We start from the raw sequence: 26,384 nt of genomic DNA, 5'->3' as shown, positions 1-26,384 counted from the left end.
AATTTTAAGTGCAAAAAAAAAAAAAATTGATATGGATCTATTAATATTCAAAGCAAATTAGCTATAAAAGTTCAGAAAAAACTTTTTTCAATTTTTCAAGAAGAGAAGTATTTTCGTCTTCAGTACCAATGGTAATTCTTAAAGCACCTGGGCAACCTGGTTCGTTACCTCGATATCTAATAACCACGCCATTTTCAATGGCCAATTTTTCATAGATTTGTTTAGCAAGGTCAGAATTTGGATTTCCATCTTTGTCAATTACTTGGACTAATATGAAATTAGAATCTAAACCACCAAGATTTTTTCCAATACCCTTGATTTTTTTCAATTCACCCAATACTCTGTATTTTTGTTTTTCTAAGATTTCAGCATTTGATCTCATTAATTTAATGCTTTCAGGAGATAAAGCCTTGTTTGCAATAGTTGAAGTTAATGTTGAGATATTATAAGGAGCTTTAAGTGCATTTAAAATACCGGCCAATTCTTTTGAAGCAAAAGTTATGCCCAATCTTATAGCAGCCAAACCAAAGGATTTAGATAAAGTTTGCAAGACTACTAAGTTTGGATATTTATTAACCAAAATTGAGGAAGAAGATCCAACTTTAGAAAAATCAACATAGGCTTCATCGAGAACAACCAAACCATTCCAACCGTCGTATTCTAAGAGTACTTTGACCAAATCAAAATCAACCAAAGCAGCAGTTGGGTTGCCTGGCGAAGTAATGTAAATCATGTTGATGGAAGGATCTTTTGAAATGACTTCAATGATTCTTTCGGGCTGGATTTGGAAGGTTGTGAAATCCAATGGGACTTTCACAATTTCAACATCATTAACTTGGGCACAGATGTGGTACATACCATAAGTTGGAGGGCAGATCAATAGTTTATTAACAGTTGGCTGGCAAATGGTTCTAATCAATGCATCAATACTTTCGTCAGAACCAACACCTAGACACAAGTTGCTGGCAGTCAATTTTAGTGAGTTGTACTCTGCCTTCTCCAATTTCAACGAGGAGTTTGGCAACGAACCTTCGTAGTTTCTGAACTGGCAGAGTTTTGTCTTGAGAGAAATCTGGTGAGGATCTGGGTATCTGTTTAACTCGCTGATGTCGACATCGTAACCAGCCTCAGAGAAACTGGAGGATAGAATGCTGAGGTTCTCGATCGAAGGACCATAAGCATTTTCGTTGGCATCTAAAAGAATACCTTCTTTGAAATCACTAGAAGAGTGTGTTAGTACTGCCTCTGCTGAAGTTCCACCGGCACAAGCACTTACTCTCTGGCACAGCGATAGGGCTCAAGAGCCCAAATGTTTGGTCTGACCAATCTCTCCAAGTTGAAGCCTGTCATTGTCAAGCACTTCTTCACAATGGCTCTCAAGAAACAGCAAATCGAGCTCAGGTCGAGCTCAGATCGACTTTTTATGTCTTTTCGACTCGATGAGTCAGCGAAAACTGCCGCTTTGGGAAAAGAAGAGGAGCTTTTTCTCTCCATCGCAGTTTCTTCATCTCAACATGGCTGAAGACAGTGTGCTGGTGGTGGGTCTTCGCAAGAAAAAGCAGGTGTGGACGACAGACAGATTGAACTTATTTGCTGACTGATTGGCCCAGCATGTAGAGGACACCCACGAGTATATCTTGAAGCGAACTGACGCTGCGAAAATCGCTGAGTACATCAACGACAACTGCAACACAACTCCTCCAGTTACAATCACTCGGGTTGCGATAGTGAAAGGGAAGCTCAGAACCATTCTATTCAACTACATCAAGGCTGTATGTGATCCTGATGCAACTTGGGACGAGAAGCTCAAGAAAGCGAAGCTCCCTTGCAAAAAGTCTTCTAATATTGACTGCCTGTATTTTACATATAAAGGGAGATTGCAATTGGTTGGTTCGTCTATTGCCTTATTTTTCTGATAATGATACCATCGTTCTGATGGTATCAATGGGTGGTATTCTGGGCATAGATGGCTTGAAAAGAGTTAACTTGCACTATTTTCCAGATAAGAAGAATACGACAATTGAGACTGGCGAGAACATAAGAATTAAGCATGGTGAGATCATGAGAATTGAAGCTGATAGCAATATCAATAAAACTACGTTGATTCCCCCGAAATAGTGATTTAGCTAATGATGGCAGTTTTACGACCGGCAATAGTCAAGCTTTAGTTTCGTCTTCAGTAATTTCCAATCAAGAACATTATCCAAAATCATCAACCATCAATTCTTTAAACATTATAAATGTAAACAATTACAAGATAACAAAAGTGAGAAATCAAAAAATGCCTATCCTAGCAAAAACCAATGTATGTTTAACCAGTCCATCAAGCCATTCCAAAGCTCAACAAAACATTGAATTAAACCAAAATGAGCTGATTAATAACCCAAACGACCCCCTGATAACCAGTTATCTGAAACAATTAGTCCAATTCATCCTGAAGATGATATTTTAACTTATTTGAGAGTAATGAATAAATGCGTAAACCCACTGTCTAATCCTATTGTTGAAAAAGATGATCTTGATGAAAAGATTCTTTCTAAAAAAAAACCTATTAATGAATTTATTAATAAAATAAGTGACCAATTGGATATCAATACAATTTTAGAGGTATTATTTTTACCTATCAAAAACCAAATTGAGCTAACTTATATCAACATTAATGTTGATACTAGAATATTGATTCTATTCATTCAACGATATTTGGATGATATGAAAAATGAAGCAAGAAAAGACAAAAAACAAAAACAAATTTAAAATAAATTAAACCAAGAAAAATTATAAACTTGGAAATAATTTTTCAACTGGTTTTGAAAAGTTCATATTGTACATTAAAACGAAAAAAAAAAAGAAAAAAAAATTTTAATTATAATTATAATTTGGCTTAATTATCTAAAGTCTGAGATAGTTCTTTGTATTTCATACGATCTGATTCAGTAACTGAAGGCTTGACATTTTTAAGAGCATTATCAAAATCAATGGCAGTAACCTCAATTTCATTTTCTTCATCCGATAATTCTTTTTCAATGCTTTCGTCTCCTTTAGAAATATTTGTGTAAAATTTTTTCTTCAATGTCATAATACCTGCTTCTCTTACCAATGCAGCAATATCTGCACCAGAAAAATTTTTACATCTTTCGTCATTTGCAATTCTTTCCAAATCAACATCTTTGGATAATGGAGTATTATGTGTTCTAATTACTGCTTTAAGAATATCAAACCTTTCAACAGAATTTGGTAATTCAATAAAAAGTGTTTTATCTAATCTTCCGGGTCTTAACATTGCTGGATCAATCATATCTGGTCTATTTGTAGCACCAATCACATATATCCCTTTTCTATCGTTTAAACCATCCAATTCAGTTAGTAAAGTGTTTACCACTCTTGATGACGATTCTGATAATGAAGCGTCTCTTTTTGGGATCAAAGCATCTAGCTCGTCAAAGAATATTATGCAAGGAACAGAAGCTCTTGCTCTTGTAAAAACCTGTCTAACTGCCTTTTCAGATTCTCCAACATATTTATTCAATAACTCAGGCCCCTTTATAGAGATAAAATTGGCATGAGACTCATTTGCAACTGCTTTTGCTAATAATGTTTTACCACAACCTGGTGGGCCCCATAATAGCACACCTCCAGGTACTGTTATACCAACTCTTTCATATAGTTCTGGTCTTTTTATTGGCTGTACAATAGACATGTGTAATTCAATCCGTACTTTTGATAACGCACCCACACTTGACCAAGTAACATCAGGCACTGTAGCAAATCCTTCTCTCTTTGCTGTTGGCTGAATTGTTGGTAATGCAGTGAGAAAATCGTCAAACTCCACAGATAGACCTTGTAATTCGTGTGCTTTTAGAGGCTTTGAGTATTTTAGTAGAAAATTCTGAATATTGGATAATTGAGTAGTGTCATCTAAAGATTTTTTCTTGGTTTCTTTTAGAATATTTTGAGTTTCTAAATGATTTTGATCTTTATTTTCATTTCTTTCGTTATTCTCCTTTTGCTCATTTATATCATCTATATCCATGATTTCAACATCTTCAATTTTAGATTCTGTTTCATTTTGTGCTGCACTTAAAGAACAAAAAATCCTTTTGATAGCAGCTAAACCGGCAGCAGTAGCTAATGCTTTTAAATCTGCACCAACATATCCTGGAGTCATTTTGGCGAGTTTTTTGTAATCAAAATCACCACTTATTTTCAAGTTTTTAGTTATAGATTTTAATATATAACCCCGAGACTCTTCACTAGGAACGTTTAAACAAATTTCTCTATCAAATCTACCTGCTCGCCTTAGTGCTGGATCGATAGCGTCAGGACGATTGGTAGCAGCAATTATTATAACAGGCTTATTATTTGTTTTCTCCATAGATAGCTCATCAATACAGGTCAACAACTGAGCCACTATTCTCTTCTCCATTTCTCTTTGAGCACCATCTCTTTTGGGGGTGATTGAATCAATTTCGTCTAAAAATATCAAGCAGGGAGCTAACGATCTAGCCTCTTCGAACAATTCTCTTATTTTCTTTTCACTTTCTCCTGACATCCCACTAACTATAGAAGGAGCAGACACAGATAAAAATGGGACTTTTAAATCCCCAGCTAGACAGTTGGCAATGGTTGTCTTACCACAACCTGGAGGCCCATGAAGCAAAACTCCCCTTGGGGGCTCAACGCCTGTTGATAAATAAATTTCTGGATGCAATATGGGTATACCAATTACTTCCAATAAATCTGTGATTATCTCATCCATTCCACCTAACTGAGATAATGAGGCATTTGGAGGAGACCTGTCTTTGTCTACTTTAGATTTTAGTTAGCTAATTGCACAAATAATAACACAGTAGAAAAAATAAAAACATACCTTTTTGTCTTTTATTTAGACCCGAGATTGAAGGTTCTTTAGTTCTTTTTCTTGTTCTTTCTTTGTTTTCTTTTGCTTCGTTTTTTATCACTGCCTCTTGTGCAACAGTGCTGTACTTCTTTTTAGGTGATTCTGTTACTGAATTCAGTGACTCATTTGCAGTAGCAGCTTTTGAAGCAGGTTTAATATTCCAAAGATTCACAACAGTGTTATTCATTGCATTACTATCTTCTACCTCAACCAAATCAGTACGGTTTTGAATCTCCACGACACTATTGTTTGAAGCATAACCATTTTCAATTTCATCAGCTTCGATTAGCACCAAAGCTTTTTGAATTGATTTTTCCAACAAAATTTTCTTCATTCTTTGCAAGGAGAGATCGTGAGATTGAACATACTTCAAGGTTTCAAAGACTGTGATATCTCTCACTGACCTTCCAGGTCTTTCGTTCAATAGATCATGGACCAACTTTGATATCTTGCTGTCTAATGATTGTGTTACAAAATTTTTCTTTCCGTTCTTCTGTGGCCTAGCCATGATAAAATAAAACTTAAAGATACCGAGCTTCGTGCAGTAGAAATGCTTTCCTTTTAATGATTATGTTCTGATTATTTTCTGATTTTTTTCTGATTCAGGTTTTTTTTCTTGAAAATTTCAAAGCTTAAAAATTTCAAAATCCAGCTTTGCGGGCTTCAAAAGCGATTAATTTAATTCACACAAACTGGTAAGTTACACCTCAAGTTTTGTTCAGAGAAATGGATATTACGTCAGTGGGATTGAATTCAAGCAAATAATCCAGTAACACTCGAATTATCGAGATTTTGAAAGCAGTTTTGGTTTAAACGTTGGGCTGAGTAGAAGCTGAGCACTTGGTCCCACACAGCTGGTTTTTCTTTTTTTTTTTCAACCAGGTTTTTGATGAAGAAATATTCTTGCTATTGATAAAGAAATGTTATTACCAGTAAAGAAAGTGGGCAAAAATGTCAGATTTACATGAACTATGTTATTTCGAAGAGAGACCAGTTACTAGAGATATATATCTTTCACCACTCAAGCATTATTTGAAGTCTGGAATTCCAGCGACGTATACCTTGGAAGATGTTGCCAACTATGAGAAGAATATTGAAAACGCTGAAGTGACCTCTGCAACCACTCCATTGCATTTGATTTGCTCAAATATACCAAAAGATGTTTCTGAATCTGAAAGAAATGTGGTTTTGGAAATGATTGACGAATTGTTATTTTGGGGTGCTGGTTGGTGTTTAACCGATAGGAATAACCAAACTCCTGGATGTATATTGGTGAGTAGAGGGCTTAAAGATTCTGAATTCTATTCAAAGATTGTGGATGCTGGAGTGAGAGCAGAAATATTATTGAGAAAAATCGAAGACGCTTCTGATTTTGAGTTTGTTGAAGATAAAACGGATGAACTGGTTAAGGAAAATGAACCAGCAGAAAGCGAAATAATAGAGAACAGAGTTGATTCCATTGAAGATGAAAAAACAGATAATAATCCACAAATAGTTGAGAAAAATATCAAAATTTTAAAAACAAATGAAGATCTTATTGAAGACGATAAAGCCGATCCATCTTATAATCAAGAGGCCTTTTTAAAATCCAAACTCGAATACAAAGATAACTCTCTATTAACCAAAGAAGGAAATGATGGTGTTATGATGAGATGGGAAGAAAATTTAATGCAAGCAGGATGTGATTCCTTATTTCAAAATTACCAGGAAGATGAAACCAAAGAAATTAATGTTTTAAACATTGGCTATGGTATGGGTATTATTGACTCTATTATTGAAAAAAAAGGAAAATCATTACCCAAAGGTTTTAAATTCACTCATTTTATATGTGAAGCACATCCTGATGTTTTAAAGGAAATTGAAAATCGAAAATTAGACCAAATTTCCAATATCAAAATATTAAAGGGGAGATGGCAAACTGAATTGCCAAAATTATTATCTCAAAACGTATTTTTCAATGGAATTTATTATGATACATATTCGGAGCATTATGAGGATATGTTGGAACTATTTGATTTAATTGTTGGTTTATTAAAGCCAGAGGGAAATTTTTCGTTTTTTAATGGATTGGGTGCAGATAGAGAAGTATGCTATGATGTTTACAAGAAAGTGGTTGAACTTGATTTAAACAACTACGGATTGGAAATCAAGTTTGATACAATAAAAATTCCAGAAGAGACTTTAAAATTTTTAAATGACAAATCATCAGATAATAAGATTAGAAAATCATATTGGAGTTGTTCCTTTTATTATCATCCAACAGTTACATTTATGTTATATTAAGTATAATAATAAAATAAAATAAAATAAAATATTCCTGAATTATCAGCTTAATATTAAAAATAAAACAAAATAAGATGAAATGAAATGAAATAAAATAAAAAAACAAGTTACGAGTTCATGAAATTTATAGAAAAATAATGAAAAATTAAAAGCAAGAAAAAAACAAAAAAACACATATCAACCACTTCTATTTAATATAGTTATTTTCTTCAAGGTACTTGACTATTTGTTCAACAGATTTTTCAATTGGAGAATCATAGTTTTTTAAATGAATTTCCGGGTCTTCTGGAGCTTCATAAGGTGAAGATATACCGGTGAATTCTTTTATAATACCTTGTCTGGCTTTTTTGTATAATCCTTTTGGATCTCTAGCCTCAACAACTTCTAAAGGAGCGTCAACATAGGCTTCAATAAATGGCAAATTGTCAGCTTCATGGATTTTTCTGGCATTTTCTCTTTCCTTTTTAAATGGTGATATAAATGAAACTATAATAAAAGTGCAAGAATCGTTGAATAACTTTGAAACATAGGAAATTCTGCGAATATTTTCATTTCTATCATCATCACTGAAACCTAAATCACTGTTAAGACCAAACCTAATATTGTCACCATCCAATCTATAACTGTTGTAACCTCTCTTTAAAAGGTGTTCCTCAAGAAGACAAGCAATGGAACTTTTCCCCGAACCACTAAGACCAGTCAACCAAATAGTTAAACCACTCTGTTTTGCCAAAACTTTTCTCTCTTCATGAGTGATGTTTCCATGCCATGTTATGTTGGTAGCCATTTCGAACTGCGTAAATCAGATTTTTCAGGTTCAGATTGATAAAAAAACTCGGTTTTTTCACTCCCAAACGTGAAAGATATAAATCTACTATGAATTGTTTCCAATAAACTTATAGATGTAAAAAATCATTTTTTGATGTGATGAAAGGAAGCTTAAATACTTTTTGAAGTATTTCTTTTCGACCGTTATTATTCAAAAGGAATTGATTCTATTATTGCACGTGGATGAAGGTCATCAACCACAATGCACAGCCACATGCAACAAAAAATGCTTAGCAGTTCACGTGTTGTTATTACCCTGACTCACGTGATAAATGCAGTATATTTGCATCTATATGCGTGTCTCAAACAAATAATGTGTTGCATGAGACCCTTTCCACTGGCTTTCCAGCGATTTTGACTGTTATCCAGAAAATGCCCACTACAAAAACTATTTCTCGAAATAAAATACAGCACTTTAAGGTTTGCTAGTGTATCTACCAAATAGCCAATAACGACAAAACTGGTTAATTGTGATAAAATTGGTCAAATCTATGGTTACCTTTAAGCCCTTTTTCACAACTCACATCCATCTTTTCCAGAGCTCCATACATTTGATTTCTGACCAAATCGCCTTTAAAATATTTCCACAAGTTGATGGTAGAGAAGTGCTGCAATTTGCGGGTTCACCTGATCACTACCCCTTCTTTAAATGGTATATCTGCAGAACCAAAAAGAGTTTGTGTTTAACTTCCCTTCAAAACCCGAACACTCTTCCCAGTACAGGCCCGTTTTCGAGGTGGAGTTTGATTCACTTTCCAGGTCGAAATGGTGCGATGATCCCAAATTGGTTATTTACCTTTTGCCTTTTTGGGAAATTTGAAATATTTTTGAATCTCTTGCTAGATCTTTCCAATAAACTAGAATTGATATAAAACTAACTGCTAGTTCCTTTAATTGTTCTTTTTTTGAGACCTAAAAAGCATTTACATTTCTTTTTTTGATTCTTTTAAATCTAGTCACATCCTTTTTTTATTGCTTAATCTTTTTGATATCATTCACGAGCATTTATTATTGTTCAATATCCTTCGATCTCGCTTATCTTACTTTCTACTAAACAAAAATCTACTTAAGTTTTTTTATAAACAATTGATGAAAACTGATCTCGCAACTTTTTAGAAATGTCAAATCCTTTTGATGATGATAATTCCATAAGTCCTTTTCGTTCTTCAAACAAATACTCAGTATCCCCATTGATTAGAAAACCAGAACGATCAGTCATCAATACCTCTCCAAAGAAAAACAATGAAAGTGTCATGTCTGATGATATGTCATTTAATGCTTTCCCAAGGGAAAGCACTAGTGGACCACCTTCCCCAACTAAAAAATTCTCTCCTTCAGTATCTTTCAACAGACGTTCAAAACAAAATCTTGAGAATAAAAGCATTCTACAATCTTCTCCAAGCATATTTGGTGCATCAACTGCCAACTCAAATTTTAGTGATACAATTGGTCTTAATAATTTAAACTCCGACAGTTTACTGTCCACAACTCCTAGATCTCAATGGACAAGATTAGAATCACCAAAAAGAACCAGACAAGCAAGTGTTATTATTGAGGAAGATGAAAATCAATCAATTTTTAACGGTTTTAAAAAATCAAATGGAACCAAAGAAAAACCCTTTATCATTGATCTTGATGGAGATGATAAATTTGATGAAAAATATGATGATATGATCCAATTGGATTCTCCAACGAAATCTTTGGGTAGAACTGGGTCCCAATATTCAAGATTATCCAATAGTAAAGTTCTTCCTCCACCAAAACCAATCTTTTCAGCATCGACTTTCGTTAAAGCTAACCAAGATCAACAAAATTTTAGATCTCTAAAAGATTCAACTGTTCCAAACTTAAACATGAACCAGAGACTTAGTCAAGATTCCTTTAGCGAAAATGAAAATCAATTTAGTGAAAAGATAAATTATTTGAATTCTGCTCATACTCCACATGGTTCTAGTGATAGATTTTCTTTTGATAAAAGTGAATCCAACTACTCAAATAATACCTATAATCATCCAAACTCAAGTGAAAAAAACTTCTTTTATGAAAAAGGTGCCCAAAGTCCCTACAATGATTATGATGCCATGACAGAAGTCTCTTTTGGAAATCAAAACCAAAATCAACAAAGAGACTATGATTATAACACCGTTGGCACTGATGGAGTCCAATCTATAAATTCAGGTGAAACTAATAATCTTGATAAAAATATGATGCACTCAATTCCTCTTCAACAACAACCAAGAAGAAAAAAATCAAGAATCAGAAAACAAATCCCAATGAAAAATGGTACTTTTGTTCTTGAAAATCCAATTCCAACAAAATTAGCCTCATTCTTGCCTAAAAGAGACGATAAAGAATTTCTATTTGTTAGATACACTGCATGCACAACTGATCCAGATGATTTTGTTAAAAGTGGTTTTACTTTAAGAGCATCACAGGCAGGTAGAGAAACCCAGGTCGCTATTTGTATAACTCTTTATAATGAAGATGAAATTGCATTTACCAGAACTATGCATGCTGTTCTAAAAAACATTGCTCATTTATGTAAAAGAAATAGATCAAGAGTTTGGGGTGAAGATGGTTGGAAAAAAGTCCAAGTTATTATTGTTGCAGATGGAAGAGCCAAAATTCACCCAGGGGTGCTTGAAGTTCTTGGTGGTCTTGGTGTCTATCAAGATGGTATTGCCAAAGATCATATCAATAATGATGCCGTAGAAGCCCATATCTTTGAGTACACAACCCAAGTATCAATGGATACAGATTTAAAATTCCAAGGTGCTGAAAAAGGTATAGTTCCTGTTCAAATTTTATTTTGTCTTAAGGAAAACAACAAGAAGAAAATTAATTCTCATAGATGGTTGTTTAATGCATTCTGTCCATTATTGGATCCAAATGTGTGTGTTTTGTTGGATGTTGGAACAAGACCTGAAGCTCCAGCAATTTATCATTTGTGGAAAGCCTTTGATAATGATTCTAATGTTGCCGGTGCTGCAGGAGAAATTATTGCAATGAAGGAAAAAGGTGGGTTAAATTTGTTAAATCCACTTGTTGCTTCACAAAATTTTGAATATAAAATGTCTAATATTTTGGATAAACCCTTGGAATCTGTGTTTGGATATATTTCTGTTTTACCTGGTGCATTGTCAGCATATAGGTACTGTGCTTTGAAAAATCATGATGATGGAACTGGTCCTTTATATTCTTACTTTAAAGGTGAAACTTTAGCTGGATCAAGTAGAGACGTTTTCTCTGCTAACATGTATTTGGCTGAAGATCGTATTTTATGTTGGGAATTAGTTGCTAAAAAAAACGAAAAATGGGTTTTGAAATATGTTAAACAAGCAAAAGGTGAAACTGATGTTCCGGATAATATTCCAGAATTTATTTCTCAAAGAAGAAGATGGCTTAATGGTGCTTTATTTGCAGCTCTTTATTCTCAAATTCATTTCAGACAAATTTGGCAAACAGATCATTCGTTTTTAAGAAAGACTTTCCTTCACATTGAATTTTTCTATCAATTTGTCCAATTGATTTTTTCATTATTTTCTCTTGGAAACTTTTATATTGCATTTTACTTTTTGGCTGGTTCTATGGTTAATAGTGATATTATTCCCAACAATGGTGGTTACTGGCTATTCACCATTTTCAAGTATTTTTGCATTTGTGATTTGACTGCCATATTCATTATATCAATGGGAAATAGACCTCAAGGTGCAAAACATCTTTATCTTTTTAGTATGATATTATTGACTATATGTGCATTGTATGCAACAGGTTGTGGTTTCTATTTTATATTCAGCACTTTAGGATCTTCAGATGATGTAGACAAAGAGGCTTCTCTTAATATTGTTGTTTCATTATTATCCACATATGGGCTTTATGCAATAATGTCATTTATTTATTTGGACCCATGGCACATTTTCAATTCGTTTTTCCAATACTTTCTCATGTTACCATTTTACACTTGCACATTACAAATCTATGCATTTTGCAATACCCATGATGTTTCGTGGGGTACCAAAGGTGATAATCAAGTTGCTACTGATTTAGGTACGGCTATTATTAAAGTTGATGAGTCTGGACAAGAAATTGTTGAAGTAGATATCCGAACTGGAGGAGATATTGACACTGGGTATGAAGAAACGTTGTTTAACTTAAGAGCTAGAAGACAAACTCCTAGGGGAATTAAGACAATTCAAGAAAAACAGGTTTCTGAAACCGATTATTATAGAGACATTAGAACTAGGGTAGTCTTATTTTGGTTAATTAGTAATATGATCTTAGTTATGATTATCACACAGGTATTTCAAGTTGGAACTAATGGTGGTAACAACTATTTGGCATTCATTCTTTGGTCTGTTGCAGCATTGGCAGCATTCAGGGCATTAGGATCATTATTCTATCTTTTCCATTTGTTTATGAGATGGTGTGTTGAAACCAAGCATAAAATGGATGATAGTGGATATGATATGAACGTTTTCAAATTTAAATTCACACGTACTGATTAATATAAAAGATGTGTTATAAACTATTATATGTTATTTTTTTAAGATGTTTTTTTTTTAAGTCTTATGAGATTTTATTTGAACTTTAGTGGATTGATACTTGTTTATATTTTTTTGGAGACTTAAGTTTAGTAATTGTTACAGTTTTTGTTTTAATTTTTTTTTAGTTTTTTTTAGTTTTTTTAGTTTTTTAGTTTTTTTTTATCAAGTAAAATTTTGTTGTTAGTTTGAGTTTTGAGTTTTGATGGTATATTATAATTAGTTATATTGATACCCTATATATGACAAATAAATGAAAAAAATAGTTTAATATGTAGTTTTTTTTGGGTGAAATTCTTTGGTAGTTTTAATATGGTTTTTGATTTTTGTAAGTTACTTTTATAAGTTGATCAAATATTACTGAGGGCTGGGCCTGTATTACAGATTCATCGATAGCAGATTGAGACTCTGTGTTAGATTTTTGTGTCTGACTCAAATTCACAGAACTATCATTAATGGGAATTGTTGAGGTTTGAGATGCGTTATTGTTGGTAGCATTGGTAGCGTTATTGCTTTCATTTATGGAATCCATATTAGGATCAACAATGTATCCATGGCCCTGCGAGGGAGAGAAATAAGCCAAATTTCTTATTGAATCTAGGGAATTCCTCAAAGCCAAACAAGTATTCAATAGTCTTGATTGGACAATTGAATGGATTGTAGGGGCCATGTAAATATTGACACCAATTATAAAGTAATCAGCAATTGGAACAGTTTCGTTGATCGACAAGCGATTTTGCTTTCTGATGATCCAAAAATCGGGCTCTTTGACATGAGCAACAATGAATTCAGTTCCAGTCATTTTTTTCAATTCAGATAACAAATTCCTGTTGTAAAAGTTTTCTGAAAATTGAGCCTGCATCTTCAATACTTGGTTGTTGGAAGTTCTGTCATAGAATGGAGACTGAGAAAAGTAGTCAAGCACATTGTCTGTGTTGATGCCAAACATCTGAATCCACTCAGGGTTCCTCCACTGCAACTCATCCAATACTAGTTTGTCGCCCATCTGCTATGGTTCAATATCTCTAACTACCATCGATGGACGATGACTTCCTTTCATTTCGTCTTTTTGTGGTCGATTATATCGTGGAGTCTGAAACGGGTAACCGCGCTGTTTTTTTGGTGTTTGTGAAGCCAATCAATTGAAGAGTGGTTTGAAGCAGCTCAGAAGAGTGGAAAACAACAGTCTGTAGAACAATGAACAAGTTGAGAATAATTAACCAGGCAAGGTTGTTTGTATCGACAGGTCCTGCCTTGCGAAGACTACCAGCTCTTGACGAAAGCAATCCGTTGACAGCAGTTGGGCGATTTATATATCCAATTCCCAAACCTACTAAAGAAATACCAGATGTGAAAACTTTTTTGGAAAAGATTGGTAGAAATACTGTTGAAAACGAAGAGGCGTTTGAATCGTGGAACGAGTTTTTTAGAATGTCTGCAGAAGAAATGAAAGAAAAAGGTGTTGAGACCGATATTAGAAGATACATTATAAACTGGAGATATAAATTCATTTCTTCAAAGGGAAAGGTTAAATTGGCGAATTTGAAATTAGGCAAAAAGAAGAATGGTGGCGAGAGAAACAGAAGAGAGCATGAAGGTAGATTGAAGAATCAAAAGAGAGCTGAATTGAGAAAAAAATACGAAGAAAGCATGAATACGTCAGCTTAAAATTGTAAAGTTTTAAAAGTTTGTTTTTTAAATTGAATAAAACTTGTAAATAAAAAATAAAAATAAAAATAAAAATAGAAAAAAAAGAATAAAAAACAAAACAAAAATATGGTGACTTGGAAATTTATAGTATATATTTGATTATTTTTAATTTTTGTTAATTTTTGTTAATTAATTAAATTCTATATTTATATTCTAAATACTATGATATTTAAGTGGTATATTTAATTTATTAATTTATAAGTTTACCTGAACCAGTTTGAATTTCCTCAATTCGTTTTCTAACCATTTGGCTTCATTTTCCATTACTTCCATTGATCTTGGTTTCCTTTCGATATCTGGGGACACTACCATTTGTTTTCTTTTATATTCGTTTGGATCATAATTTTTTTCTTTTGCTATTTTTATTTTTTGGTGTTCAATTAGTATATCAGATAATTCGAAATTAAACTGGTCTAATTTATCATAAATTCCATCACCATATTCGTCTTTTTTATATCTAGGAATTATATGGGCATGTAAATGAGGAACGCTTTGACCAGCAGAAGGACCATCTTGAATTGATATATTCAACGCATCAGCTTTATACATCTTTTCAATGAATTCGTGAATTTTTTGGACAGTTAATATGAAATCAACGGATTCTTCACTAGTCAACTCTTTTAATCTTGCAACCACTCTTAATGGACAAACTAAAACATGGCCAGGAACTATTGGCTTCAAGTTAACCAAAGCAAAAGAGTAATTTGATCTATAAAACACTTGAGAAGTGACTGGAAACTTGGAAAAATAAACTATTCCTTTGTTTGTCATTCTTTTCATCCTCTCTAATTTAGTTTATTTTCCTAATGAACAATAAAATTCGATGAATACCTGAAGAGTAGATTTATCGCTATTTCTTTTGAATTCAATTTCATTGAGTGATTACGTCTGAAAAACAAAAGTAGATCCCGGACTGGTCCGAACCGGAAAACGATCAAAAAAAAAAGCCGTAATTCAAAGGAAAAGTAAAACAGGTTATGTTATTCAAAAAGAACCAAAAAAAATTAAATAAAAACTAAAAAAAACAACATATTTATTGCATTTAAAATAATTATTGATTAGTAAATAATAATAAACAAGACCTTCTATCAATTATAAAGTAAAAAGTTTGGCATATTAAAGCATTACATTTAATCAAAAAACAGCATAAACTTTCACGTAACAAAAACAAAATCAAAGAAGTAAAACTGACTTACTCTTAAACATAAATGACAAGGAGCTGCTATTTGTTTCTTGAACATTTAGTGAAGCAATGGTAGAAAACAGTGTTGCCAAAAGAAGAAATTTTCCTCCTGCAGCCCAGGCAGTGATGCTAAGCATTTACACGCGTGTAGCGCGTTAGACCCGCGCAAAGCTCTTGAAAGAAAACGCAGGAGAGACGTGGGGCAAGAAACGAGGAGCGTGATGAGCAAGGAGTGTGGATCGCAGAACGGCCTGGCTCCGGTATTAATAATAGACCGCTCATTAGTAAGAGGCCGAGATCTAGAGGGGAGTCGTTACCCGTCTGCTGGAATCATCCTTGAAGTTCTGTGCAAGTATATAAGCCGGGGAAGTTGCTCTGATTTTTCGTCTGATGTTTTTATTCCTCATCCAATTGTCCTCATCAATTCTTCTTCAGTTATCCTAATCTCTAACCATTTTAATTACTTCTTATCAACATGTCTGCTTACGTCCAAAAACCAGCTCCAACTTTCTCTAAAACCGCTGTTGTTGACGGTTTATTTGAAACTGTTTCTTTAGATCAATACAAAGGTAAATGGGTTTTATTGGCTTTCATCCCATTGGCCTTCACTTTTGTTTGTCCAACTGAAATCATTGCTTACTCTGAAGCTGTTAAGAAGTTTTCTGAAAAAGACTGCCAGGTTTTATTTGCTTCCACTGATTCTGAATACTCTTTATTAGCCTGGACTAATGTTGCCAGAAAAGATGGTGGTTTAGGTCCAATCAACATTCCATTAGTTGCTGACACCAATCACTCCTTATCCAAAGATTACGGTGTTTTGATTCCAGAAGAAGGTGTTGCTTTAAGAGGTATTTTCTTAATTGACCCAAGAGGTATCTTAAGACAAATCACTATCAATGACTTACCAGTTGGTAGAAATGTTGATGAATCTTTAAGATTATTGGAAGCTTTCCAATTCACTGAAAAATACGGTGAAGTCTGTCCAGCTAACTGGACCCCAGGTGAATTAACCATCAAACCAGACGTTGCTGACTCCAAAGAATATTTCAACAAAGCTAACTAAATAAATACGATCGTATAATGTAATTGCAATCTATGAACCTGTTTTTTTGATTTTTGACTTTACCTCCCCTGTTTCTCTAATTTATAATCTATAAACCTACTATATATTTTCAATAAATCTTTGTAGACTATCATCTTACCCACTTACCCACTTACTGCTCACTAATTCCTCAATACGAAAAACCACGAACTAATGGCATATTCTTTATTATAAACTCCTCATTTCTGATTGGCCAATTGCCGATGGTTTTTCAGCACAATATGCTTCCTAATCTCTATCATCTGCCACCACAATCAATTCCTCATCGACATACAGATGCACTTCGATAATTGTATCCAAAGAAGCCATTGAACAAATGCTCGTTGGTTATCTCACATTTCCTTTCCCATCTCATCTCAGAAGCGATTCGAGCAGGTTTATCATGCCCACTGATATTTGACTTCTTTTGCATTTTTCCACAGTTCTGCTTCAATCTCGCCAAATCGCACCTATTGTTCTGATATTTTGCGTCGTGCTTCTCAGCCTTCAACAGCAACTATGCCATTCTACCATCACTCTTCTACATCACAACCACCTCCTCGCATCGCCCAAATCCACCAAATCCACCAAATCCATCAAATCCACCATAACGGCGAAATAAATGCATGCAGAAACCACCGCTGTGTGCATACACATACCCTGTCATGCATTATCAGTACCCATGAAAACAGCCAAATCAACAAATCAAAAGCTGCAAGCTCACAAGGACAAAATCAGTTTATATCTTGTCTGAAATTTTAATCTGTCTGTTTTATTCACTTTTATCTCTATCGAAGTATCAATAAAACTCTTTTTCACTGTTTTACCTTGCTCGTTTTCAATTAGAGAATGATTATATCGTAGTTAATCATCTCAACTGAACTGACCTGCAACAATCTTCAGACAGAGAGGGATTCAATACAAAAAAAAAAAAGAATCCTATTAAAGTTATCATAACTCAAACCAAAAAATAAAATTTATATCATTCATTTAGTTATTTATTGGGTTTATTTTACAATATATTATATTATATTATCATTTTCAATCAAAATTTAAAACCCAAATAGATCATTCCTAATTCTTTTATATCTCAGCACTCAATAAAATGAGCTCAAATTTAGATATAAATCCTGATAACTCTCCTTCTATAATGGTGAATTCAAAGGAAAACGATACACACCAACCTCAAAAACCTCAAACTCAAACTCAAATCATCTCCAGTAAAGATGAAAATAATGATAATAATAATAATAGTAATAATAATAGTAATAATAATAATGATCCTACTAAACCAGCAACAAAACAAGCTTCCTTAAATACTACGGACTTTGCTAACAAATGGAGACAGGTTAGAGCCTGTGCAAGGTGCCACCGATTAAAAATGAGATGTGCTTATGATGACCCAAGTTATACTTCATGCAAAAGATGTTTTTCTGCTGGTGTTGAGTGCTCTTTGTATCATGATCCAACCTCAAAATTCAAAACAACGAGACCAAGAAAAAAACAAAAAACTAATTTGAAAAGCAAAAAATTATCTGCAAATTCTTCTAATATAAACCCAATAATGTCAATTGACGATGCAATAGAACAATTATTCCAATCCGTTGACTACTTGAAAAAAACAACCTCTTCAACTAATTCTTCTTCTTCCATTACAAATAATGATAAAACGAATAATACTAATAATAATAATGATAATAATAACACTGATACCACTAATTCTATTAACAAAGACAATAGACAATCTTTAAACTCAATTAAAAATGACATTGATAAACTATATGCATCTCAAAACCAATTGTTAGAATTACAGTTAACTTTATCAAATATAATTGAAGAAAAAACAGCTCTTTATAACCAAAAATACTCATTATCAACCTCAAATCCCTCAAATCTAAACATTAATCCCACACAATCAATTTCTTCCCAATACTTAAACAGATCATCATCCTATTCAAGTTTAAAAGAAGGTCCAGTTCATATTATATCCAAATTGCCTCCAATTCCCTATGAAAGAAATTTATTAGAAGAATTAATTAGACTAAAATTCTTAACTTATCAAACCGCAATATCAAAATTTAATTTTTTTAAATCGAACTTATTACCTTATTGGCCTATACTTAAAATCCCCCTACATTATTCTTTTGATTACATGATAAAAAATAAACCTCTCTTACTATTGGCATGTATCATTGCAACTTGTTTAAATAAAAATGATGTGGAGCTACACGATAAATTATCATATTACTTGGAAAAAAATTTGTCTCAAAGAGTTTGTATAACTGGTGATATTTTAATTGATATAATATCTTGCTATTTAATTCTTTGTATTTGGAATTCTCCTCCTAAAAAATGGGGCTCTTTTAAACACCAACTAGATTTACTATTAGGCTTTAGTTTATCTTTAGTCTTGGACTTGAAAACAAAATCTGGCGAGTTTGTTAATAATAGCTTATCAAGAAATATCCCTTTATCAAATGATGAAAAAAAATTAATAAGATCCTTTCTTGCTACTTATTGCTGCGGTGCTTCTTTAGAATTAGCTTTACCCAAATTTAAATTGGTTTCATGGAGCATAATTCACGAAAATTGCTCTTTAGCCTTGATAAGTGATTTGAATAACCAAAATAATGATCCAAAAGACACTCAGAGATCTGATATTTATTTAAGTTATTTATCTAGATTATTATCAATCGGTCAAGAAATGCAATTATTTTTTTCAAATAGCTACTCCCTTTTTTTTAAAAATGATTCAAAGGATAATAAAAATATTGATCAATATTATACTACAAATAATGAACCTAATAATAAGAAAGTAAATGACAAACAAATTGATGAACATTTTGAAAAATTTTCTAAATCTTTTAACAATAAATCTGATCAAATTACTCAAACTGATCTCAAGATTGTTGTATCAGGCTTTGAAAATAAATTACTACGGTTGATGTATGATTATAGATTAACTGATAATTCTTCAACTGCAAAGGAAAGTTATTTGGTTGGTATTACTTATAATTATATTCTTATGACAATGTATGACCATATTATTTGCAAAATCTTAACCTCAACATTATTTTTTAATGATAATACAGATAACGATATTAATGATGTTGGTGATAGTTCTCGTACTAATTTAGAAAGTCATGAATATTTGAAAATTTATGATTTTTATCTTTTGATATTGAAAAAATTAATAAATTCAAGCAAAAATTTAATCTCTTTATTTTTAGTTACTTGCCAGCAAACATTACATATTCCTACGTTTTTTAATTACAGACCAATGAATGCTTTTATTTGTTTGTTAAAAGCAAAAGTTTTAATACAATTGATTATACAACATTCACATGCACATAATAATACTGATAATATCAAACAGATTAAAAAGATTGATTTTAATTTAATTGAAACATTTAACAGTTTTTATTATAAATATAAGCAATATTCTCAAACTTCAATCATTTTTAATAAATTTTTCTTAATTTTGATAAAAATTAAGTCTTGGTTAAAAATTATCTCAGATAACAATTTTATGAGCATGTGTGATTACAGTTCTTTAAATAATTTTCTTGATGTTAACAACCAGTCTGATTCTATCACAACGACTGTTACTAATAATTCTTTGGTTATACTTTTGAAGGAGTTGGGAAAGGAAAAAGCCGTTGAAAGTTTAAAACCAAATTTTGTGGATATTAAAAATAGTAATTCAAAGGATAACTTTTCTTTAACTTTATCTAATACACAAAAGTTGGTTGATCCATTAAATTTTATTAGTCCTGTCACAACTATTTCTTTAGCATCTTCTCAAAATTCATTAACAATTGATAATTCACCATATAGCAATCCAATTTCTGGTTTAAAAACTATAGATTCCAATAATTCTAAAGATTTCAATTCCGGTAATAGCTTATTTGCTAGCGATTTTAATGAGGAAAATAACAGTATAGCTAAGAGTAATGAGATGAATCCTAATCCTCAATTGGAAACTCCTGTTGTAAAATCTTTGTTTGATAAACAGCATGCAAAAAATCCTAATCAAATTAATGGACAAAGGAGTTTTTTAAATGAAAACATTTCTAATAACATTAGACAAACCAATCAAAGGGTTCCTATTTTTGAACCTGCTCAGCACAGAAATTCAATTGAAAATTTTGACAACATGTTAAAAGATATTTTTATGGAAAATCAAATGGACGATTTCTTTAATGTTACCTTATCAAACGTTGATTTTGATGATAAGTACTTCCAACAATTAATGAATGATGGAAATACTGGGGCTAATAATGGAGGTAACAATGGGGAAGCATTAAGCCCATCTTCTATTAGTGGTTTATTTCAAAATAGCAATGATGTTAATAATCCATTTGGAGGCCAGCCAATCTATAAACAAGTACAGTCTCATTGGGAAGAAGTGTTTGATTTTAGTCCAGTGCCAATGAAAACCAACAGTTCTAGTGGAACACCGAGAAACAATGATGAACAGTACTCTGAGAACTTTGAATCCACCTCTGATTTTAGAGAAAGAGACATAAATTCACGCAGAGCATTAAGCTTTAATAATTCATACGCAAATTTTACGGGTCTCGATGATAACAATAGCAATATCAACGATAATAATTTTAATAACACAAACAGCAATTTGGGTTATAACATTTCTAATAATAACGGATTTCAACATGTGAACCAACTAAGCAATGCTGGTGGATTTGATAATACTAACTTGATTAATAATGGGAGTAATATGACCAACAATTTCAACCGCAATATGAATAATTTCAACAATAATTTGAATAATAACGTGGAAAATTTCAATTCAGGTGGAGCAAGCACGAACAATATGAGTTTTCCAAATGCAATTAACATGACACCCTTGGATCTCACGCCTAATGGTACTCCAATACTATCGCAGCCAAATATTCCTCCCCAGAATAGTTTTACACCTGGAGAAAACACCAGACGATTCTACAACAATATGATGAATTTTCCTCCCAAAGATAATCAGTTTTGGTGAAAGTTAACTTGACTATATTTTTTTTTGTCGCACAGTTTTATGCAATATTCTATAGGATGTGTTTTTGTATTTCTATTTTCTAATTGATAATTATATTCGCAATCTGGAGTTATGTTTTAGTGTTTTATCTGCTTCTTCTGCTGCTTCTGCGGTTCCACGCCTTCTTCTGCGGTTCCACGCCTTCTTCTGCGGCTACAAACTTTAAAGCGAAACCAAATCGACGTTCCTTTTCAAAGCACAAAAATCACTTGAATAAATGATTTCTTATCAGCTCTGAGATTTTGTATCAACCAGTCTCAGGACTAACGATGTCTACCCAAACAAATGCTAATGACAATGCTGTTGTTTTCAGAAATGTGAGTGTTGTGTGTGTTGTTTGCGCTCATCTACTTTCACTAACTATTTTTCTCATCCTCTAGCAATATGAAATTCGTGAAGGAATAATATTCTGCATTGAATTATCACAATCAATGTATACAAGTAGAAAAGAACTCAATGGAAAGTCTCAGCTACGTGAAATTTTAGAAGCATTGGATATCTTAATGGAAAACTTAGCCATTACTATGAAAGGAACTGGTGTTGGTTGCTACTTTTTCAACTGCTCTAAAACCAGCGATAATAAGAGAAATGGTATTTACTCTTTATTTTCGTTGAGTGATTTATCAGTAAAAAATATAAAAAAACTTCACGATATTCTAGAAGATACCCCAATTCAATCCAATAATAATGGTGACGATAATATTTTTGATCTGGAAAATCCCGACCTTTTAAATGACCCATTGTATAAACTATTTCCATTAATAAAATACTCTAATGAGAAAGAATTTGAATCCAAAAAAACTGGATTAAATGAAGTGTTTGCTCAAATGAATTCCGAATTTATGAATACTAAAAGTAGAAAATATAATAATAAAAAAATATTTTTCTTCACTGATAACGATAAACCTTTTGATCCAAATTCCGAAAATGGCCAAAGTTTAAAAAGAAAAATAAGAACAATTAAATTGGATTTAAATAGTGAATATATCAATATTGTTAACTTTTTTATTGGAAGCAAAGAAAAAGCATTTAACCCAAACTTATATAATGAAATTTTATTTATCAAACATACTAAAGATCCCTTTTCTATTTCAAAGAAAAAAGATGAATCAAAGAGATTTAATAATTTTATATTCGATGCTCCCAATACAAAGCACACTGCTTCAAATGATATTAAATCCAAAGTTTTGAGGAAAAAAGAAGTTAAAAGAGTTCTTTTTCAATGTCCACTTGAAATTGGTCCAAATCTAATAATTTCAGTGAAGGGTTTTGGGTTGTACAGTCGTGAAGCCCCAAAAAAGCCTGAAAATTTTTATTCAAAAAGCCAAATTTTGAAAAAAGTTAATAATTCCTTCAAGTATATCGATCAAATAAGTGGTAAAGAAATAAATAAAACAAGTTGTATTGTGAAATGTTATAAATTTGGCGAGGAATTAATAATCTTAAATAAAAATCAATTGGAAAAAATAAATAATTTTGAAAATTTTGAAAATGAAAGTAATGAAAATAATAAAAATAATAAAAATAATAAAGGTGACAGCAATGATGAAAACCATATAAAATATTCCAAACCATGGTTAAGAATTATTGGATTTAAAAAAATACAAGATGCATTTAATCCACAATACAATTTTGGAAAATCATCTTTTATTGCGCCTAACCCAGAAGGTAGTTTCACCAATTCATTTAGAGCTTTTAGTTCACTTTATCAATCAATGATAAAAACCAAAAGAGCTGCAATTATCTGGGGTTATTTGAAGAAAAATTCCTCACCCGCTTTATTTGCTTTGATTCCTTCGAAGAATTATGAATTTGAAAAGATTCGTTTGAACAAAAGAAACAAACAAGTGAAAAGAAAAGAAGGTCTATATTTTCCCGAAGGATTATTTTTAATGCCTTTGCCATTTAAAGATTGCATTCGAAGGATTCCAGAACATGTCATGTCAGTTGAAGTTGATGAGAATTTATTGGCATTAACAAAAGGTATATTGGGTCGGTTTGAATTGTGGAATGCATATAAACCAAATGATTTTAGTAATCCTTCACTTTTATGGCATTATAAGGTTTTAAGAGATGAAGTGTTACAAACTGAAATTGATCCTGATAGTGATGTATCTAAAGCTTGGGAAATTGAGGACTATGAAAAACGGAAAAACTTATTAAGTAATTTTGATAAAACGTTAGAAAGAGTTAGTAAGATTAGGGAACTCATTGTTTCATCGATTCCAAGTCAAGATGAAATGAAACAAATGACTGATGAAGATATTGAGAGCAATGTAGCTTTATTAATTCAAATATGGAATACAAGAATTAATGGTTTTGCAGCAGTTAATGACATGAAAGAAAACATTGAAAAGCCAATTAAATCTGCTAAAATCGCAGTTGAATATGATTTAACGAATAAAGATGTAATGGCTGCATGGCAACAAAATAGACTTAGTGATTTTAAAGTCCTGCAGCTTCGAAAATTTATAATGAAGAATAGAGGCTTTATTGAACCAGCAACCAAAAAAAATGATATGATTAATAATATCAAAGAATTTTTTGAATCTAAGCAATAATTTTATTTTATTTGAAAATAAGAATAAGAATAAGAATAAGAATAAGAATAAGTGATTAAATTAAACTAAATTTAATTGATACTTGGTATTACAATTTTATATAAATCTATTTTCGGATTTGTTTTATCGGTTAATAACAAAATATTTATTAGAATGATATATTGTAAATATGTACAAAATTTTGAAATATTTATGCTTTGCCGCAAGATTTATAGTTTAACGTTTTTATGAACAGATTAATAATAGATATATCTTTCTCTTGCCATTTTTTCTTCTTGTTGTTTTCTATCTTTATGCCAATTAGTATACCAATTAAGAAAAACAAAATTAATAAAGCAAAACTCAACTCATGAAGGTAACAGACTTATAGAAGTATTAAAAAAATAAAAAGTAAAATGGAAATTGAAAAGAAAAAGAAAAAATAATGTGTGTAATAATTGAAATCAAAACAAAACAAAAAAAAACAAAAAAAATACAAAATAAAATTAAGAAAAAAAAAATAAGAGTTAAAAAAAAATTGAACAAATTAAATTAAATTGTAATTTTATTAAAAGTTATTCCTAATTGATTTTACTTTAAATTTTAAAGAATTATTATTTTTTGATTGCATGATAACGTTTACCTCTGAAACCAAATAATTGTTGGTTAAACTGATAAAGTTCATGGGGATTTGAATCATTAAGTTCCCATTTAGTTGAACCAAAAATGTTATTGGTCTTTTCGAATAAGATATCTAAATCTTTGTTATAATTGCTTAATAGCCAATTTATATCTCTATTTGTATCAAACTCATTATAACCAGTTGTAAATATGGCACATTTTGATTCTAATAAACCCTTTATTGTTTCATCCCATTGGCCATTAGTCTCTGGGGCTCCTAAACCAGGATGGAAAAGGAAAAAGACGTCTAAATAAGGATCGTAAGGCAAGAAATCTTGAGATTTGTGATAGACATGAAAAAAATTAGTATGATGAACTAAAGCAAAATCTTCATCAACTCTTTTAACAACAGGTGTATCGGATTGAATATAAAGATTCTTTTCCGGATCAAATAAACATTCAGGACCAACAAAATGTAATTCCAATGGTACATATGGGAACAAGTAACTTAATTGTTTCCAAATATGAGCAGGTAATTGTGATTCTGCTCTTGCACCCAAGACAAAAATTCTTAAAGGTCTGTCTCTGAAAGTTGATGTTTCGTCTGGATATAAAGTATATCTTAATGCGGCTATTGATTTTAAACCTTCTAAAGTGAGTGGACCCTTTGGTTTCAAGAAATAAGGAGAATATTCGTGCAAAACTGATGCAATTGTTATGGGATAACTTAGAATTTTTGTTGCAGCAGCCAAATTGAATTCAGTATCCATGGAATAGAATAATCTTGTATAAAAAAAAGTATCCCAGTTTAGGAAATTGACCAACATATCGGATTCTTGTTCTTCAGGAAACTCGAATTCAGGGAATGGACGACCAGACCTCAAGTCATGTTCATAAATGTTAACTTTTTTGAGAAGTTCGTATCTTTTGGATTGATGGTATTCGAGATCATTTTCCCAGTCTTCTTTCGAATGATGGGTTGGAATACCAGAGATTGGGCAAGTGTATTGAATATCCTTATGGCTCACAGGGCACTTAGCATTAGCCTTGATTGTGGCAGCTCTGGTTCTAAGTTCGGCAGAAGGTGAGGAGTCCCAGGGATGGAAACGATTTTCGGTAGTTGGGTCGTCAGGAGAAGCAGGAGGATCCAAGCCCAAAGCATTTCTGAAAAAACTCGCAATATTACGAACCTGTGGGTTATTTCTCACAATATTGTTGGCAAATCTGTAGTTGTGTATGCTCGAATTAAAACCCCGAGAAGTGGCTCTAGGGACGATGGAAGACCTTACAGCAGAAGCAAAACAAGCAGCCATGTTCCAACAATTGCAAAGAGATAGCAGACCAACCAGAACAGCAAATAAATATCGTACCAGCCAGTACCAGCTTAGTGATCAAAGATATGTCGAGGGTTTGAGTGTTTGATGGTTCTTGAGCTCTTGCTCTTGTCCTTCAAAGCACTCTTCAATTTTTCAGCTCCAAACCCAGAGAAACCGGAGCTGCTGATGTAATGCTGGATGTGCTGACGTAAGCATAAGCTTCTCATCCAACATCCAGCTGTCGTGGTAGATCTGAAGCCAGAGCTGTTTGTGCTGGAGAGGAGAAGGCCTGGAGAAGAGCAGAAGTTGAGCAGCAGTTGGGAAAGAGACGAGTGCT

General features: G+C 32.3%; 14 protein-coding genes across 14 annotated transcripts; 8 read left to right on the top strand and 6 right to left on the bottom strand.

Moving 5' to 3' along the window:
* Positions 1-61: 61 nt before the first annotated feature.
* HIS5 (histidinol-phosphate transaminase) lies at positions 62-1,350 on the bottom strand (the record flags this gene model as incomplete). Its single annotated transcript, XM_020194432.1, has 2 exons — positions 62-1,220; positions 1,277-1,350. 2 exons carry the CDS (start codon positions 1,348-1,350, stop codon positions 62-64), a joined length of 1,233 nt encoding a protein of 410 aa, XP_020048643.1.
* A 164-nt stretch (positions 1,351-1,514) lies between these two features.
* On the top strand, positions 1,515-1,916 carry ASCRUDRAFT_69152 (uncharacterized protein; the record flags this gene model as incomplete). The annotated part of the gene is made up of 2 exons (XM_020191632.1): positions 1,515-1,562; positions 1,611-1,916. 2 exons carry the CDS (start codon positions 1,515-1,517, stop codon positions 1,914-1,916), a joined length of 354 nt encoding a protein of 117 aa, XP_020048642.1.
* Positions 1,917-1,944: 28 nt separating this feature from the next.
* On the top strand, positions 1,945-2,754 carry ASCRUDRAFT_6932 (uncharacterized protein; the record flags this gene model as incomplete). Its single annotated transcript, XM_020191660.1, has 3 exons — positions 1,945-2,099; positions 2,158-2,305; positions 2,407-2,754. 3 exons carry the CDS (start codon positions 1,945-1,947, stop codon positions 2,752-2,754), a joined length of 651 nt encoding a protein of 216 aa, XP_020048641.1.
* Positions 2,755-2,817: 63 nt separating this feature from the next.
* Positions 2,818-5,626, bottom strand: RIX7 (putative AAA family ATPase RIX7). The gene is made up of 2 exons (XM_020189069.1): positions 4,868-5,626; positions 2,818-4,806 (listed from the first exon to the last, which is right to left on the bottom strand). The coding sequence occupies exons 1-2, from the start codon at positions 5,403-5,405 to the stop codon at positions 2,882-2,884; spliced, it is 2,463 nt and encodes an 820-aa protein (XP_020048640.1). The 5' UTR covers positions 5,406-5,626; the 3' UTR covers positions 2,818-2,881.
* A 222-nt stretch (positions 5,627-5,848) lies between these two features.
* Positions 5,849-7,180, top strand: RMT2 (protein-arginine N5-methyltransferase; the record flags this gene model as incomplete). The annotated part of the gene is made up of 2 exons (XM_020190329.1): positions 5,849-6,346; positions 6,398-7,180. 2 exons carry the CDS (start codon positions 5,849-5,851, stop codon positions 7,178-7,180), a joined length of 1,281 nt encoding a protein of 426 aa, XP_020048639.1.
* A 187-nt stretch (positions 7,181-7,367) lies between these two features.
* MET14 (adenylyl-sulfate kinase) lies at positions 7,368-7,967 on the bottom strand (the record flags this gene model as incomplete). The annotated part of the gene is made up of 1 exon (XM_020191655.1): positions 7,368-7,967. One exon carries the CDS (start codon positions 7,965-7,967, stop codon positions 7,368-7,370), a length of 600 nt encoding a protein of 199 aa, XP_020048638.1.
* Positions 7,968-9,693: 1,726 nt separating this feature from the next.
* CHS2 (chitin synthase CHS2) lies at positions 9,694-12,684 on the top strand. Its single transcript, XM_020191042.1, has 2 exons — positions 9,694-9,955; positions 10,097-12,684. The coding sequence occupies exons 1-2, from the start codon at positions 9,862-9,864 to the stop codon at positions 12,511-12,513; spliced, it is 2,511 nt and encodes an 836-aa protein (XP_020048637.1). The 5' UTR covers positions 9,694-9,861; the 3' UTR covers positions 12,514-12,684.
* A 41-nt stretch (positions 12,685-12,725) lies between these two features.
* MED6 (mediator complex subunit MED6) lies at positions 12,726-13,575 on the bottom strand. Its single transcript, XM_020192802.1, has one exon. The coding sequence runs from the start codon at positions 13,553-13,555 to the stop codon at positions 12,857-12,859; it is 699 nt and encodes a 232-aa protein (XP_020048636.1). The 5' UTR covers positions 13,556-13,575; the 3' UTR covers positions 12,726-12,856.
* A 150-nt stretch (positions 13,576-13,725) lies between these two features.
* FYV4 (mitochondrial 37S ribosomal protein mS41) lies at positions 13,726-14,300 on the top strand. Its single transcript, XM_020192801.1, has one exon. It carries the CDS (start codon positions 13,747-13,749, stop codon positions 14,215-14,217), a length of 471 nt encoding a protein of 156 aa, XP_020048635.1. The 5' UTR covers positions 13,726-13,746; the 3' UTR covers positions 14,218-14,300.
* Positions 14,301-14,330: 30 nt separating this feature from the next.
* On the bottom strand, positions 14,331-15,093 carry HNT2 (bis(5'-adenosyl)-triphosphatase). The gene has a single exon (XM_020192800.1). The coding sequence runs from the start codon at positions 15,028-15,030 to the stop codon at positions 14,455-14,457; it is 576 nt and encodes a 191-aa protein (XP_020048634.1). The 5' UTR covers positions 15,031-15,093; the 3' UTR covers positions 14,331-14,454.
* Positions 15,094-15,917: 824 nt separating this feature from the next.
* On the top strand, positions 15,918-16,505 carry ASCRUDRAFT_79878 (peroxiredoxin; the record flags this gene model as incomplete). The annotated part of the gene is made up of 1 exon (XM_020194431.1): positions 15,918-16,505. The coding sequence occupies one exon, from the start codon at positions 15,918-15,920 to the stop codon at positions 16,503-16,505; it is 588 nt and encodes a 195-aa protein (XP_020048633.1).
* Positions 16,506-17,530: 1,025 nt separating this feature from the next.
* On the top strand, positions 17,531-21,838 carry ASCRUDRAFT_74731 (Zn(II)2Cys6 transcription factor domain-containing protein). The gene has a single exon (XM_020192799.1). The coding sequence runs from the start codon at positions 17,629-17,631 to the stop codon at positions 21,529-21,531; it is 3,903 nt and encodes a 1,300-aa protein (XP_020048632.1). The 5' UTR covers positions 17,531-17,628; the 3' UTR covers positions 21,532-21,838.
* On the top strand, positions 21,818-24,254 carry YKU70 (ATP-dependent DNA helicase YKU70). The gene has a single exon (XM_020192798.1). It carries the CDS (start codon positions 22,002-22,004, stop codon positions 24,129-24,131), a length of 2,130 nt encoding a protein of 709 aa, XP_020048631.1. The 5' UTR covers positions 21,818-22,001; the 3' UTR covers positions 24,132-24,254.
* A 436-nt stretch (positions 24,255-24,690) lies between these two features.
* Positions 24,691-26,044, bottom strand: MSS51 (Mss51p; the record flags this gene model as incomplete). Its single annotated transcript, XM_020195051.1, has 2 exons — positions 24,691-25,955; positions 26,016-26,044. The coding sequence occupies 2 exons, from the start codon at positions 26,042-26,044 to the stop codon at positions 24,725-24,727; spliced, it is 1,260 nt and encodes a 419-aa protein (XP_020048630.1). The 3' UTR covers positions 24,691-24,724.
* Positions 26,045-26,384: the final 340 nt, after the last annotated feature.

This window comes from Ascoidea rubescens (genome assembly GCF_001661345.1).
Source record: "Ascoidea rubescens DSM 1968 unplaced genomic scaffold ASCRUscaffold_3, whole genome shotgun sequence".
Taxonomy (NCBI): Eukaryota; Fungi; Ascomycota; class Saccharomycetes; order Ascoideales; family Ascoideaceae; genus Ascoidea; species Ascoidea rubescens.
The sequence above is the reverse complement of the archived record's forward strand: the minus strand, read 5'-3'. Positions and strand labels throughout refer to the sequence as shown.

What these genes read in the sequence shown, in the direction of transcription:
- MED6 (XM_020192802.1), bottom strand. Translation starts at nt 13,555, where the DNA reads ATGGGCGACAAACTAGTATTGGATGAGTTGCAGTGGAGGAACCCTGAG.
- HNT2 (XM_020192800.1), bottom strand. Translation starts at nt 15,030, where the DNA reads ATGACAAACAAAGGAATAGTTTATTTTTCCAAGTTTCCAGTCACTTCT.
- RIX7 (XM_020189069.1), bottom strand. Translation starts at nt 5,405, where the DNA reads ATGGCTAGGCCACAGAAGAACGGAAAGAAAAATTTTGTAACACAATCA. An exon ending in TCTAAATAAAAGACAAAAAG is followed by an intron (nt 4,807 to 4,867) that starts GTATGTTTTTAT and finishes TAAAATCTAAAG; the next exon opens with TAGACAAAGACAGGTCTCCT.
- ASCRUDRAFT_74731 (XM_020192799.1), top strand. Translation starts at nt 17,629, where the DNA reads ATGAGCTCAAATTTAGATATAAATCCTGATAACTCTCCTTCTATAATG.
- YKU70 (XM_020192798.1), top strand. Translation starts at nt 22,002, where the DNA reads ATGTATACAAGTAGAAAAGAACTCAATGGAAAGTCTCAGCTACGTGAA.
- FYV4 (XM_020192801.1), top strand. Translation starts at nt 13,747, where the DNA reads ATGAACAAGTTGAGAATAATTAACCAGGCAAGGTTGTTTGTATCGACA.
- CHS2 (XM_020191042.1), top strand. Translation starts at nt 9,862, where the DNA reads ATGAACCAGAGACTTAGTCAAGATTCCTTTAGCGAAAATGAAAATCAA. An exon ending in TTCTGCTCATACTCCACATG is followed by an intron (nt 9,956 to 10,096) that starts GTTCTAGTGATA and finishes ATGCCATGACAG; the next exon opens with AAGTCTCTTTTGGAAATCAA.